The following is a 15848-nucleotide window of genomic DNA, read 5'->3' on the forward strand; positions in this document are numbered from 1 at the left end:
CGGCTCTCAGGAGACATGACCCCTTGTCCTTGATATCTACACACGAGGACCAAGAAGGCCACAAATTCAATCTGGAAAACATGAAATGGCAGGCATACGGAGACACGCGACACGGAAGAGAATTTCTGGAAGCAAGATACTCCACGGCAGATTCGACCAACCGGTGCACCGAACTGGATCCAACTTACGCAACTCTACATGCAAAAGACCAACACCTCAACCGGAACACTCAAGGATGACCGAATATTGGATTCACAGACAAGAAACAGGGAACCCCTTGGAGTCAAACCAATATAGGTCACAAGCAGAGTCTCGGAAGGACGAAGGTCACTCCAGCATCGACCAGATTACGACAGCAGGGGATGCCAAGCTCAAAAATCACGTGGGCATTGGCGAAAGAGGACGTAGGATAACAGAGCAACCAATGGAACCGTCCGACCAAACAACTAATCGCGATCAAAGGTCATCCCCTTCTAGCAGCACGTATATCAACACACGCGTAAGACTACTCAGCGCACAACGACTAACCCACCGCTACGCATCGCTATGCTCCCTAATAACGCACTGATAATGTAACCTCGATTGGTGATGAAACGTTTGCAATCACACTGCCCACCTCAGCGAACAGGCCAGCGACCAGTATCACAATCTTAAATTGTCCAATTTTGGCGTCTTGATCTCTGAAGGCAAATTATGTGAGACTAGTACCATTGAGGACAAGGTATGAAAGCGGAAGGAAACCAAAGACTTGCTTTCAAGTGACTGTTTTCAGCGGTCAGTTGGATCACGTTGAGTTACGCGCAAAACCACAAAAGCCAAATCGTTTCTACGAATGCGGTATTATAAATACAATAATAAAAAAATAAAACTGTACAAACCTTAAAGTGCGTGACCAGGACGGCTTCTGTACACCAGTTTAGGAACTGCTAATTCCCATCGGGGTCCCAAAGTCCGCGCCGACTCAAGGCAAAGTGGATACAAGATAGAGGGACCCACGTATTGATTTAAACAACACGTGCGATGACGAGGTCAAATAGACGTTTACTTTCAGGTCAAAAACAAGAAAGGTGGTACGGGCGCAACACCGAAACAACAGAAACAGGGAATCACGTTGTACACAATAAGGATAGAAGAACTAACACTGCCAGGCAACCTTAGATGTGACTACTATAAACAACTTCAATCAGAATGTCCTTGATAGTCAGAGTTTTGCACTGTGTTAGCAACACTCCCCCCATTAATTATCAGGAGGAAACTCGACCCCCGCGGGCTAACTCTGAGGTAGAAATAAAATATCTGTGTGCGTGGCTGAAAGCGTCACTTGCCACCATCCCCATTCGCTGGCTGTGCGATATTAGACGGACCGAGTTTCACTCACTCAAAACAGTCTTGACATCACCAGTGATGACCAACACACAATCGAATGTTGCTCAAACATTTTTTTCAGTTGAATGTCTCTTTCGATTGTGAAAGTCAAGGTTCTGCCTTCTAGCGGATCGGAATTACGAAGCTCAAGGAATTTTTGACGGCTGACAGATGTGAGGCAGCGAACAAAAGGGTAAGATGGACGCGTAGATGCTCAGTGAATGCTACTCTAAGTAGAACCAACAATGATTAAATTTCCTTGAAGAATCATCTCTTTAAGCCAAAATACTCCCACACAACCAAACTGGACACTTGGTGGGTAAGGAATCACACCCAAAACTTACTGTCGTGTACAATGGGTTCGAAGATTTTTGGTGGGGCCGAAAATTAGTTGTAAGAGCTGGATAAAGTGAGTGGTTTCTGAATGCGCAATGCACACACTTATTCGGACTGTCGATCACTTCATCATGGACAAAAGGGCTTTTATATTTGGCCTATCATTATATCATACGTCGTCTTCATGAAGGAACGTTTGAGTGTGGTGCTTTGTTGCACAAAATTTACTCACAAATCAGCACCATTTGCCTCGAGAAAGAGTAGTGATTCCGATGTGGCGAGGACTACTAAAAGTCCAGTCACGTGCACTTGTTCCACTGTCAGCTTTTTGTAAGCCTCTGAATTTTTAATACGGTATGGACCTTCAGGTTCGTTCCTAGCCGAAATTTCAAGAAAGCGATGCCTTGAGCGAACAAAATCATCTGAGATTCATCTACATGTTTGCCAGATTTCGGTTTCATGGTCGGACAATCGTTTTATTTAGAACACAAACCGTAGTTAATACAACAGCCTCAGCTGAATGTTATATACACCCTTTTCTGCAGTGAATCCTTTTGTTTAAGACGAACCGGTGCATGGCGAACAAGTATAACGAACAAGTCAGCGCCGTCTCATGAAAATGAAGTAAAGCATCCCATTTACTCGTATTGTGTACGATAGAGCCCGCATAAGTACTATGTTCCTAGATCAGTGCCACGTTAATTCAAGCGAGTGATAGTTTCGATAACTTCGCTTCCTTCTTATTTTAGGTTCATGAATTGTGTGACAGCTTTTGCGCGAGATACATTGCCTGCTTAAAGGGGAAAATGCCCTTAGATTTAGTTTGTGATGACAGAGAATCTGCGGGATCCACTGGATCAGCGTCAAGTCCACTCCCTAATCGACCCTCCACACCAAACTTATTCAGTGACATCGGAGAAAACGTACAGTCCGCTCATGTCTACACCTCTTTGGGTGGTTCGAATGGTCAGCTAAGCAGTGGTGTATACAACAACAACCGTTCTGATGTCCCCCCACCACCGTCACGCTCAGCCGACGCTCTCACTGCTCCCCATGACACGCGCGACCGCGAGGCCTTCAAATGCACGTCTAATCATTCGGAGAAAAGTTCCGAATTCGTCACAATAGCTAATGCAATAGGCGCGACACTGTCCTCCTCTTCCACCTCCTCGGTTGAATCACCGGGTGCCACATCGGTGAGTTCCGCTTGTACAAATCGGTTGAGTTTCATTATTCCTGTTGCTGTTTCTTGTTCTACAAAGTGCAACTAAGAAAACAGGTAACCTGTGGGTTTTTACCTTACATCGGTCAGTGTTTCAAAAGTCGTGATAAGTCGCTGAAAGATGGGCATCCGAAACCGCGTATCTAATTTATGGGCAGCAAAATCTGGAAAGCTAATATTGGCAAACACTGGATGTGGACGTCTGACCTGACAGGCTGCCTGTCCCCATGTCTATGATCTGACAGGATAGCAACCAGCCAAGTTCATATCGCATCCGGCCTTCATGTGTCAAACGTGGCTGTGTGACTTGCCCAGCAGCCCCACTCATGAAAGAATCCTTAGAAAAGAAGTGGTTTGCTTGTCGATTTGCTCCGGATAACGGACCAACTACATGATGTTGCCACTATGACTCGGCCCGTATGGAAGTTCGTTAGCGTGTGTTGCTAGCCTGAAGTTGCGGGCTGCCAAGGCAACTGAGGTCTCCGTCAGCCCAAAATCCCAGATGCATTAAACATTAGGTAGGAATAACACCCAGATGGGTGACGGTGAGGGCTTTCTGGACCATAAAGGTTCCCCGCATAATAAATGTAAAGTTTGTATTGCTCTCTAACTAAGAAAATCAAAATTATTTGATGAACTGGCTAATTTTGGTGCGATCAGTCTGCTATCCGGGTTTTTTTCGAGTCACCAGGCATAAAGCATCTTCACAACAGCCTGTCTTCCGAATTAGGCAACATGTACAAAGCCAAAGTATCACTAAAATTGGAACGTTGTTCAAAGTGCGTCACTTCCCAAAAAAGACGGATTCCTCTGAAATCACGCCATGATCAAGGTTGTTCAAAAGGTTGGGCACGATTCTGTCCACTTAACCCCCTTGACAAAGAGAAGCCAGGCTAACAGAATTATCGCATTAAAAGAGTACCTGCAGTCTTAGCTATTATTCATTAGGCATTCTCGCGTGGAAAGACATACCACACCGTCCGAGTTGACCAAATCCATGACCTGAAAGATAGCAAAGGCACTTTTGAGTTGTAGAGTGAATCAGCAGTTAGGATTAGATGTTCAAATTTGGCTCTACAGATTGGAACAAGGTTAAAGTAAAGAAGAGTTCGCGAAGTAAATTCCTTTGCAAATTAATTCGATTTTCAAATGGGGACTCAGCTAAATCCCAACTGAATCGCTCTATTATAATATTCTTCAACTGAATCTGCTACACAGACTGCCTCATGCTTTAGTTGGTAAATATTCAGGATATCGTGGTGTAATTTCTGACTTGTTGGGTTCCTGAAAACTCATCGAAAGGCCGCTATCGGTTTTACCCTTTATGGAACTCATCAGGTGGACGTGGCCCATGAGCTTCCACCAAACTCACGTTCTGCTTAAAAGCAGTCGTGGGCAGTCAAAGAGCATTCAGCAATTTTATGAGTAGCGTTCCTTCAGAAAAATACATTTATTCAGGAAAGCAAACAATCATTTGCTAAAGAAGATGCTGGTAGTTTAGACTCAAATGAGATTCTGAAGGAGTTGCGCAGCCCATTCGAGAAAAAGGAGTGATTGGATGTTTGAAGAAGGCTCGGGAAAATGAAGAGAGAGATGTTTCAAAAGTAAAATTGATGTAAACATCAGTGGTGAGGTTATTCGCAAGAGGTGGGTTGTTACTGGTATAACTGGTGTCTGAATAGATGGAATAGTAAGCGTGGCGCCATTAGTTCGAGTCCACTGATCCCAAGAACAGCGCAACTGAGGTTCCATACAGAAAGTTTCTTGGTGTGGGAACAGATACTTCTCAGCATTTTTTCACAGTATTTTTCTCCTCGGTAATTCCTAGGCGAAATATCGAATAAATAAGTTCGTTCCACCCTTCACTTATAGTTTATTTTTTAGGCCTTCAAACCTGGTAAATTTGCTCACGTCATTCTCAGTCTCTAATCCCCTTGTTGGATTAACTGTGCGAGTATCTAAAAGCGCGCAAGCTAGCTGACAAGCCAACTAACGAACCTGCGAGTGAACGAACGAGCAAGTGTGTACCCTAACTAAAAACCAAACCAACTTCAGCGTTACAACAAATGACCAGGTGAAAAACCCTGGGATGGACGAAAATTGGACGTGTCAGTGCCATTAATCCTCCGCTTGTCCTCCTGTTTTCGAACAAGCTAGCGAACGAGAATTATGGCTGGGTGTGTCAGGTGCAACTGACATTTTCACGGGCGTGCAAGTGTACACCCTTGCGCGAATTGTTGACGACGGCGAAAAACTGGCCTAAAAATAAAATTAACCTGAAATTCCTCCGAAATCGAACAATTTGTAAGCTTCAAAAATAGCAAAACAGCCGTACCGGGCCGCACCTGTGGGGTGCGTAAAAGTATAAACTAACATAAAATGGACGGAAAGGAAATCGAACAATTTGTAAGCTTCAAAAATGGCAAATCAACCGTACCGGGCCGCACCTGTGGGGTATGTAAAAGTATAAACTGTAACATAAAATGGACGGAGAATTTCGTAACCGTCAAAATCTGCAAAACAGTGCAGACAGACTGGTGTTAATGATGGGTGTAAACAATGTCTGAGGAATTCGAGAGCAGCCCTCGTCACCAATGAAAGGCGTTTTTCCGCAAAAAAACCGATGGTGTGCATAAATCTAATTGGCTGAAATTCCATCCGAATTTGTCTGTCATCAGTGTTTAGCAGTTGAACGTCTACTCACGGTATAAGTGATACAAACACTGTGAGGAGCTTATGCTGACGCTGCTTGGAAATCGGTGAATCTGACCTGATTCTTTCGAAGTTAGCTTAAATTTAGAGACCGCAAAAGTTTTTCTGGACGGCGGGTGTGCAGGTATCACCGAAACATCAAGTGTCCTTGAACTTCCGACCACATTCGCTAGCTCGTTTATGTTTCCGGGTAGAAGTGCGCCACATTAAGGGATGCCCAAAATGAAGCGCTCTGTTTGAAATTGATGGACGGATGGGAAAAATTTGTCACATGCACGATCGATAAAGCAGACCAATGAAGCAGATCTATATTGGTTCGCTCTTCGGCACTTGATGACTGGACTGCATAAAGCCCTGATGGCCAGTGCACCTGTTCCACCTCATAGAGACATACCTAGAAATTTCAAGTACTTTTGTGGATTTACCGACGCCGAGTGTTTCCATGCCAGTGAGGTCTGAAAGAGCTGATTTTGCGCAGGTGCGGGGAAACTCTAAGCTTTGAAATGCATGGTGCTGACATCTGTAATCGCTTTCAAGAGCTTTTGTTCCGGTTATTCTAGAGTCTTAATCTCAAACTGGTGCTGTTTAGGAGCATTTGTAGTCACAGTTTCGGTTTTATAATTCATCACTTGACTGCAAATTTGGCAGTAAACTTTTATAAAATGCACATGTTGAGACGAATACAGATGCCTGAATATCACACCGTTGTCTCTTCGAGGAAGGTGTCGACGGAGCATCAACCACTATGAGAAGAATGACTAATTATTTCGTAGAACACAACTCACATGGCTCTCGTTTGAACAATCGTCCTCCTGTCTTGACGCAATGATTCTGGCGAATCCATATCAACCGGGAGGGCAGAATCATTGGAATCGAGTTTCGCTCTCATTAGAGCTCTCAGCAGTACATATTCAATGGCCGTGCCGAAGTTTGAACTCGAGGCGTCGGGCGTTCCGCTCACCGTTGAAACGCGAATATGTTCACCTGTTCAGAGGCAAGAAGAAATTCGGATGAGTCCAGCACGCGCTGGTGGAGTAGTGGTAACACGCTCACCTCGTATGTCAGATAAGTTCACACCCGGACATCACCATTTGGTGCGCATTGCTGATGAGCTCTATTAAGAGCAGAACTCGAATCATTGCCACCCCGCTCTGGTATTGTTACGGGCAAACGGTATCTTTAAATGACGTGCAATCCCAAAGCCTCGGGGAAGGCCAAACAAAGTCGGATCTGGGCTTCTATACGGTGCCAATAACGTAGGACATCAATTCACAAACTATACAAGCCTCGACAGTAGATACTCGTGCAAAATGTATGGCCCACCTGGACTACAAAAGTACAAACCAAAAGAGTAAACACTCCTACGTGAGACAGTCACACGTGCATAAGGTCGACCACAAAATGGCTGGATGACCTCAAGGTCAAATAAGTGAAGTGGTAGGAATAAATAAATGCCAGTTCATACAGATGCGCTAAACACAAAAGTGGAGCGGGGCTTACCGATAGAGACAGACGAAATTTGGAGAATTTCAAATGGTAAAGTAATGGGCGATACAGATATGGACTCACCAGAATGATTGCGTCTGGACAGAATGACAATTGTTCTAGTGATGTGAGTACATATTTTACAAAATTTCACAACACCAACATCTGAAACTAATTTTTATTTCTCCCCTCTCAAAGAGTGGTCGCACTTCAAAGAGACTACAGATGTGGCTGCCTGTATTGTTAAACTGGGAGAAGTGGCCTGTCATTGAATAGTATTTTTGAAAGGACTATATGTAGTACTTGGAAACTGTGGTGGGAGATTAGTTTCTCTATCGGCAGTGCGCTTAGATTCGAAATTGGTGTTTGCTGAGTCTATTTGTTCTTAGTTCTATGCGGGATTCGTGGAATTCTCGTTCTCACTATTCTAGTTTGAACAGTCTTTTCCTAGCGTGGTCATTTTGGCAAGTCCATATCAAGAAGCGGAAGCACTTAATTCCAGTTTCAGGCTTTTCAGAGCTCATCATTAATTCATATCTTTGCCCGTGCTGGGGACTGAACTATTGACATGTGATATATGAGTTTAGTGTGTTACCACTACATCAACAGCACGCGCTGAATTATTACGCCTGAACTGGTGAACCCATTCAAGCTCAAGCTATATGACTAGATGTTAACCGTTCAGACGACGATCAAGTAACTGTCCTGCATGTGTCGATAGTCTGGTGATTCCACAGGAGCTCGAAACTCGAACCGGTGAAGTAGTGATAACACGCTTGTCTCGCAGTACAGGTGTTCAGATTTCAAACCCCTGCAACGCCAAGCATATGAGTTGTTGACGAACTTGAACAAATGTGAAACTGAAGTTCACTGATTCCCCTCCTTAGTGTGGACTTGCCAAAATGATTGCACAAGGACAGAAGGCGTGTGATGTGAACATGCGGCCAATTTATGGCGGCCAGGGAATGTTGCTGGGGAAATACGGTTCAACCGATCAGAATAATCACACAGTCAAAACTGTAGTGATTTTCATTAGTCTGGACTCCAATGCGTCCTTCTCTCCTGCGTTGGAATACGTCTTACACAAACTCGACTTTTAATTTTTCCCATTTCTGCCAGAAAGTATATCTCAATTTATTCAGGGTATGAGTACCTGGCTGCATGCTTACTAAAACCCCGTTTAGTAGCGCGCAGACGTTTTCAGTCAGACTAAACTCTGGACTGTGAGATAGTTCACGCAGAGGCTTAATGTTATAAACAAATAGCTGTGAAGTAGGTAGGCTATACGAGTGCATTATCATGCCAAATTGCCGTGGATCCAGGCCTGTTTCCAGAAACCGGAGAAAACAGGAAATCACCGGATCTTGGTCTATTCCTTGTGAGAATTGGAAAACCATCACGTAACCACTACCATAATGTTGATCGCTGAATTTTCGCTCTCCGTTTTGTGCATCGTGTAGGCAGCACACTAGTTCGCCAAGCCCAACGAAACGAAACTTCTTCGTCGATGTCAAGATAACCAGTCCAAATATTACGACAAATCAGTCTATATACCATTCCGCCTACTATAAATTAGGCTTTAAATGGGCTGTATATGTAACATAAGGTACCGAAGCCTATTTTAACCTGAAAAGTGCAGTCGGTTCCCATGAAAGGTCTTTTGTAGTCTTGATACCGAAGAACGCATCTATGGACTACGCTTGGGAGGTTTCCCTTTCTGAGCACACTACACCACTGAAGACAATGCAGTGTTTTCCTTAAAATTGAATGTACTATTTAGGGAGGGTATCTATGCCTAAATTTGCCGAACAATACTATTTGGTGTTCACGGGAGACCCAACTGAAACTCTGGTTTATGATTTTCCAATCAGCTGAATGTGCTGTACCATGTTTAAGTTGGTATGATATTCGAGACTGCTTTAATCTGATGAGACCCAAGAAGCGCGAAACCGGTTGTTGGCTGCCAGAGTTGTTTTCGGAAACCTTATGAGTGGTGTGTTGCGCCTATCGGACAATAATAATGAATTTAGGTTTGCCAACCCGAGTCGACTCATATCATAAGCCATCATTGAATCAACTATCTTATTCGGTTTTTGACGAAGCATTAGAAGACTCCAATTGGTAGTTGAATCCTGGCATACGAATCTAAACGAAAAGCAACCGCCAGATTTTCCGTTCATACAGAATGTACACGAACTGCGCATAATCAGCATTTACTAAGACCTTTTCAACTTCCGATTAACTATCGACAAATTTTGGTCTGAGCATCAAATGAAGGACCATCCGATGATCGCCAGTCAAATCGAATCGGTGTGGTTTACAAAATCCACTCATGTCCGCTTCTTTGTAACGTTACTGCTGTTTTTTGTAGGAGTACCCCCAATGTAAGGTTTGTCCAAAGTTGAATAAACCTTGCAAAGTTCGACTGAGCGTTTTATGAACCTGAAGAAATCGACAAAACCTGTGTTATTATGGTACTCTGTTTCATTATTGTCAAGATTTTTTCCCGCCCATCCACCTATAGCTTACCAGGTCTCAATTTCACACTAACTAGTTGATTGATTATCAGACGCCTCTGCTCGAACACGTGGGTTCGAGTGAATTAACGTGCGTTTGTTTGCATAAACTGCTTTTTTAACGGAGTAAAATGTTAATAGTTTTACAGCAACGCGCTTCAACACATTTCTGGAAGCAGTATAGCATCAAGTTTAACCAACCGCTGTTCCTTTTGAGTTATCGGTGACCTCAATGTTTGTCATTGATGACAACGTGTTGTCACTTGATGACAACGATAAAAATTGAAATAAAAACTATGATAATTTGGTTATCTAGAACAAATCTGAACCAACACAAACGCTTGAAAAAACATCAAGCAACTGACGTAAGAGTAAGGTTTCTTCATTTTGTGTCCCAGTAAATATCAGCAAATAAACATATCATGAAGATTCCCTGGTGCCCCACTGATCGAGCCCAAAGAGAACCATCAGTCAGTCCTGTACAATGAGTGTTTATCGGCACCAGAATGCGCCTTGTAGATGTCAGCACATAAACGTCATTTGTATATTCTTTGCATTAACTTTTACTGTCACAGCCCGTCCAGATTCCTAAGGAATAAACAAATCATCTAATCACATTTTCCCAGTGAGCCGTTAATCAACAACCGTTGCACGAAAGACCGTCCATAATGATGACCTGTCAAGATTTGCGTAATTTGATGCCACCGGACAACGTTGTACTTTTTTTTAAAGGCCTGTGGCAGCACATATCTGACACACGGTTTCGCGTATACAAGCCACCGAGTGTTCTCTAAATATCCCTTTCATCAGACTACGACGTCAATTATTGTGGCATGGACTACAAGATAAATCTAGCACGGCGGGATGCAAAGAAAGAGGGCTATAAAAGTATTGTGTTTACAGTAAGTGGAGAAAAGGCTGAAAAAATGGATAGATTTCGCCAGAAAAACGGAAACAATAGACGTCTTGAGAAGTGAAAATGTGAGATGCGCAATATACTCTACAAACCGTACTTATTATAAGGGAATTCCTTACGGAGATTCAATAATGGTGGCTATGCATTCGACTCCAAATCTTAGATTTGCTTGCTTACTAGTGCTGGTGTCAACTTTTTGGAATCTTGCCATGTTGTATGTATGGCAAGAAAACCTGTGTTGAAGCAATCAACGGAGGCACAAGTCTGATTCTGATAGGCTAATGATTTCAACCAATGCATCAAACACTGACTGAAAACAATTTACTCAAACAGGCTGAAAGCCATATTCTTAAAAAACTGAGCATATACGTGCTCGAAAAAAAACGGTGACAGATTACGTTGTTCTGGACAAACAGTGAAACTTTCGGGTCTCTCACAGATAAACTTAGTGAGGATTTATTCGGTGAGGTGACAAGTGCAGTTCAATCACGCGGGTACTACTGACAGATTTATTATGTCATTTATGAAGACGGGAGGCCTGCTATTTTACCGTAGCATTTTTGCTACTCTCAAGTTAGTTTTTTCAGGTTGCAATAGCGATGGGAAACCGGCTGGTAGACTTACCGGGAAGTACATGCTTACATTGTGCTCGAGATAGCTTTGTAGTTAAGGTTTGAGCTTAAAAACCGAAAGTATCTTAGTTCGAACCCAACACTGCCATCGCGACTGCTGCTGTCTGGGCTTGCGTAACCTTGCATTATCTTAGCTGTTGTGTTTTATTCGGGTAGCATGACAGCTAGGCATCGAAGGGGCTAGCACAAGACCTTGAGGAAGAGGCACCATTGGTTAAACTTGCTCTTTATTCCGTTTCGTTATGCTCGTTTATTCGCCCACATTCCATTCCTTTTCAGATCGGTCTTTCCTCACTCTCGCTCAAAATTCCAGTCAGAAATCATAGCATTAGTGATTAAAACTGATTGAAGCCTAGGGAATATTTGTCGAATTCAAAAGTCCGGTTAGTACAATGTTCACTATTGTTGTTCGAAAATGGGGATTCTGTCGTTCGTTCACCGCTAAACGGAAATGCGCGAATGAGCTCATCGCTGTTCATTGGGTCCTTAGAATCATAATAGGGTGATAACATCACGAGTTGGAATACTGACGGTTGAAATATGTGATAACTGATAGATACTCTTTTCCTCTGGTACAATTAACCAGTAGCTTAAGGTGATATCAGCCATGTACTAAAGTGGCATAAAACCAATAACATTTTTAATGCTCATATAGCAAGGGGAAACTTGTCGTTACTTTTATGGGAGCGAGATCCATAATGTCATAAACGGTTGCACATGTGTAGCCTCGATGACCCATTTATCTGCTCAACAGACGTCCTATTTAATGAATTTTTTTCATCCTTGCAGACAAACCACGGTCTTGGGTACTCCGGCACCAACAGCGTGTCGGCAGTTTCAAGCACACCAGTCAGTGCTGCCGTGCACGCAGTTAATTCAAGTACAAACACACAGACTTCCACAACATCTGGCCAACGGGATCGACCCAGTAGTTCACTGAACCAAACCTCCCCACCATTTTACGGTACCACACAATCTTATCAACAGTCTCATACCACACCGGCCAGTTGCAGTCTAAGCACCTACGACTTATCGCCACCTTTGAGATCCAGTATGACTTCCAGCAATTACTACAATCAGTACTTCTCTCACTATATTCGAGGAAGTGAATTCAACCCTTTTCAGTCAATTGTGCCACGCTTAGACTCTTCCATGCACTATACAGATCATCCCGGTTCGACACATGCACCTTCACATTACGACTATCCTTATTCCTACTCCCAGTATGGCATACCGGCTATTCTGCCTGGTCCCTCCAGTTCCACCCAACTCAGCTCACCTACTGGTGGGTCTGGGATGGTACCTCCACCACCGCCTTCGCTCCCGTCTGGATCGCATTCGGAATCAGAACCCTTTTCTTATCAGCACTCGTCAGCGCTGGTAGACGGACACCCGAATTACTTCTGCAAACCCAACAGAGCAAATGGCACACAACCGCATTCTTCGTCACCTGGACCGCACACTCACTTCATCGACTACCATGGAAACCATTCGCCATATGCACCAAACCGACCATCTTCAAGAATCCGGCAAACAAAGTTGGCTAATGCGACGGCTACGATGAATGGCAACACTGCTATCGGGAGTCGACGAGGAGATCGAATGTTAAATGGAGACGGAGGTGATCATGATCGGGTAACCACCAGGTCTCGAGATCATGCCAATTCTGAGGATAGTAGTAAGTATAGTTTTAGGAACATGTTAACCCTTGATTGTGTCACATGAATGAGAATTTCTTCCTCCCCTGGTTTCCAGTTTAGGCAACCGGTCTGACTCTATGATACATCAGGTTAGCGTGTATAAGTCTTACTGTGTAATATCAAAAGTTTGCACATTTCACAAAGCCTACCCACTTTTCCGCTTTGTTTGAAGTGGCATAAAAGTGCCCTGGTAAGTGTCAGAGATAATGTTTAATTCACCAATGAACTTTAGGGTCTGAGAAATGATGTTTCTGTTCTTATAACTTGTCCACAAAACCAATGCCGTTATTCGCGATTCTGTGGTTGTTGTCATGTCGCTGTTTTCTTGTATCAGCTGATAGTTAGCTGCCAGTGTTTCTCTCCCACTCACTGTCTTTCTACCTCCACATCGTGACTTTGGCATATTCGTTGCCTGACACCCAAAGGCATCATGGCTCGTTGCAGCAGCGGCAGCAGGTTGCTTGCCTATTCTAACGACTGGACCTTCAGGTTGATGTGGGTGGTTGGTTTCTAATCCTGCGAAAGCATTGCCTGATGTTCCCCCTCGGTGCTTGTCAAAAGTTTGTTCAAAACCCACGTTCTTTCACTGCTTGTGACTCACGATTTCTGCACATACACACACAAACAAACACACTGTTGGGAACCTTTAAACTTCTCCGTCCCTTTTCCTTCCAGCTGGTTTGCCACACGGCTAATATTCGATAGAGTATGGGCAAAGTTGGCCTACTTTCCAAATGGGGTATAGCGCGTCTGCTTCCATTCAAACATTCAGAGAAAAAACGCTCAGTCTTGACGAAAAAATACCATCAAGCAGCAACTTGACAGCTCATTTGCACGTGTCAGACCAGATAGGAAACGTGTGTGTACGCGCACGAAAACAAGACCTAAAACAGTATACAAGCAGACGAACCACGAAGAAAACAACATCGCCCTCTCTGTCGAGCTGACATGATAGCATGGGTAATTAATGCATTGATCAGAAAGGCTGAAACGTCTACTTTCTGCTGGTTGAGCTTGCCCGGTTGAGTGGAGCTCCGGGGACAGTTCCAAGGAATGATCGATATTCCTGACTGCTGATACTATGTTCAAAAAAGGCTCAACTAAATCAGTGCGCTTGTTAAGGAATTCATATTAATATAATCGTTCAGCTGTAGCAACTTTTCGGTGCCTAGCTACCACACGAAGGAGGCAGGATGGCTGGGCTGGTAAGTGTCAGAGATAATGTTTAATTCACCAATGAACTTTAGGGTCTGAGAAATGATGTTTCTGTTCTTATAACTTGTCCACAAAACCAATGCCGTTATTCGCGATTCTGTGGTTGTTGTCATGTCGCTGTTTTCTTGTATCAGCTGATAGTTAGCTGCCAGTGTTTCTCTCCCACTCACTGTCTTTCTACCTCCACATCGTGACTTTGGCATATTCGTTGCCTGACACCCAAAGGCATCATGGCTCGTTGCAGCAGCGGCAGCAGGTTGCTTGCCTATTCTAACGACTGGACCTTCAGGTTGATGTGGGTGGTTGGTTTCTAATCCTGCGAAAGCATTGCCTGATGTTCCCCCTCGGTGCTTGTCAAAAGTTTGTTCAAAACCCACGTTCTTTCACTGCTTGTGACTCACGATTTCTGCACATACACACACAAACAAACACACTGTTGGGAACCTTTAAACTTCTCCGTCCCTTTTCCTTCCAGCTGGTTTGCCACACGGCTAATATTCGATAGAGTATGGGCAAAGTTGGCCTACTTTCCAAATGGGGTATAGCGCGTCTGCTTCCATTCAAACATTCAGAGAAAAAAACGCTCAGTCTTGACGAAAAAATACCATCAAGCAGCAACTTGACAGCTCATTTGCACGTGTCAGACCAGATAGGAAACGTGTGTGTACGCGCACGAAAACAAGACCTAAAACAGTATACAAGCAGACGAACCACGAAGAAAACAACATCGCCCTCTCTGTCGAGCTGACATGATAGCATGGGTAATTAATGCATTGATCAGAAAGGCTGAAACGTCTACTTTCTGCTGGTTGAGCTTGCCCGGTTGAGTGGAGCTCCGGGGACAGTTCCAAGGAATGATCGATATTCCTGACTGCTGATACTATGTTCAAAAAAGGCTCAACTAAATCAGTGCGCTTGTTAAGGAATTCATATTAATATAATCGTTCAGCTGTAGCAACTTTTCGGTGCCTAGCTACCACACGAAGGAGGCAGGATGGCTGGGATACTGCCAGGTCACCCAAGCCCAGAGAGGGGTGTCGAGAAGCAGAGGTCGGGTTCGAACCACGGACTTTCAGGTCAGTGAATTCGCGCTCTAATCACTTGGACCATTCATATTCTTCTAGCTCGAATTGCTCCAGCCCTAAAGCAACTTGATTCTAAAACTCAAAGTAGAACCTTAAATTTCCAAAAGCACCACCTTAGTCCTGCTAAATTGGGCTGACTTATTCATTACAGGATGCGGCAAACATCCATCTTCAATCAATGACGTCAGCTGATAAGCTTATGCATTCGGTTTAATAAAAGTTTCCCACAGGAGATAGAAGTGACCATTGAACGGCTGTCATGTTTTGACAACTACTTTGGTCACACACAGCTATCGACCAATCGCTCAAAAACAGCTGTTATGTTGCTTTGGTACAACGATGCTAATTTTGCACGTTTCTGGGCAACCGACACCTTAGAAGTGACTGTATTCTGTGATTGTACCGGGGTGAGACAGCTGTCACTCGCTATCAACCAATTCCGGTTAGTAAACAAGTTCTAAAATATTTGAATAGTTGTGAGAGGATAACACAACTGCATCCGGTCGCTCCATCTGAAAAGTAAAAGTCCAAGCTAATTAAGCAGAGAAATCTGGCATGGGAGTTAATAAAAAAATCAGAATTCCCGTTCGTGTACCAGTGACTGTCACACCAACTTTTTCCCGTTATAAAATCGAACAACTCCTTTTTCAGCATTGTCTTCGCG

At 43.8% G+C, this 15848-nt stretch overlaps 1 protein-coding gene across 1 annotated transcript in view; it reads left to right on the forward strand.

Moving 5' to 3' along the window:
• Positions 1–11973: 11973 nt before the first annotated feature.
• T265_12628 (hypothetical protein) overlaps positions 11974–15848 on the forward strand; it is a gene marked incomplete at both ends in the record, with an annotated part of 35335 nt that continues 31460 nt past the window's right edge. The window contains one exon of the mRNA XM_009164637.1: positions 11974–12862. Within this exon, the coding sequence (XP_009162901.1) occupies positions 11974–12862 (889 nt within the window). The remainder of the gene's footprint in view (positions 12863–15848) is intronic.

The sequence above is a fragment of the Opisthorchis viverrini genome (genome assembly GCF_000715545.1).
Source record: "Opisthorchis viverrini unplaced genomic scaffold opera_v5_7, whole genome shotgun sequence".
Lineage (NCBI taxonomy): Eukaryota > Metazoa > Platyhelminthes > Trematoda > Opisthorchiida > Opisthorchiidae > Opisthorchis > Opisthorchis viverrini.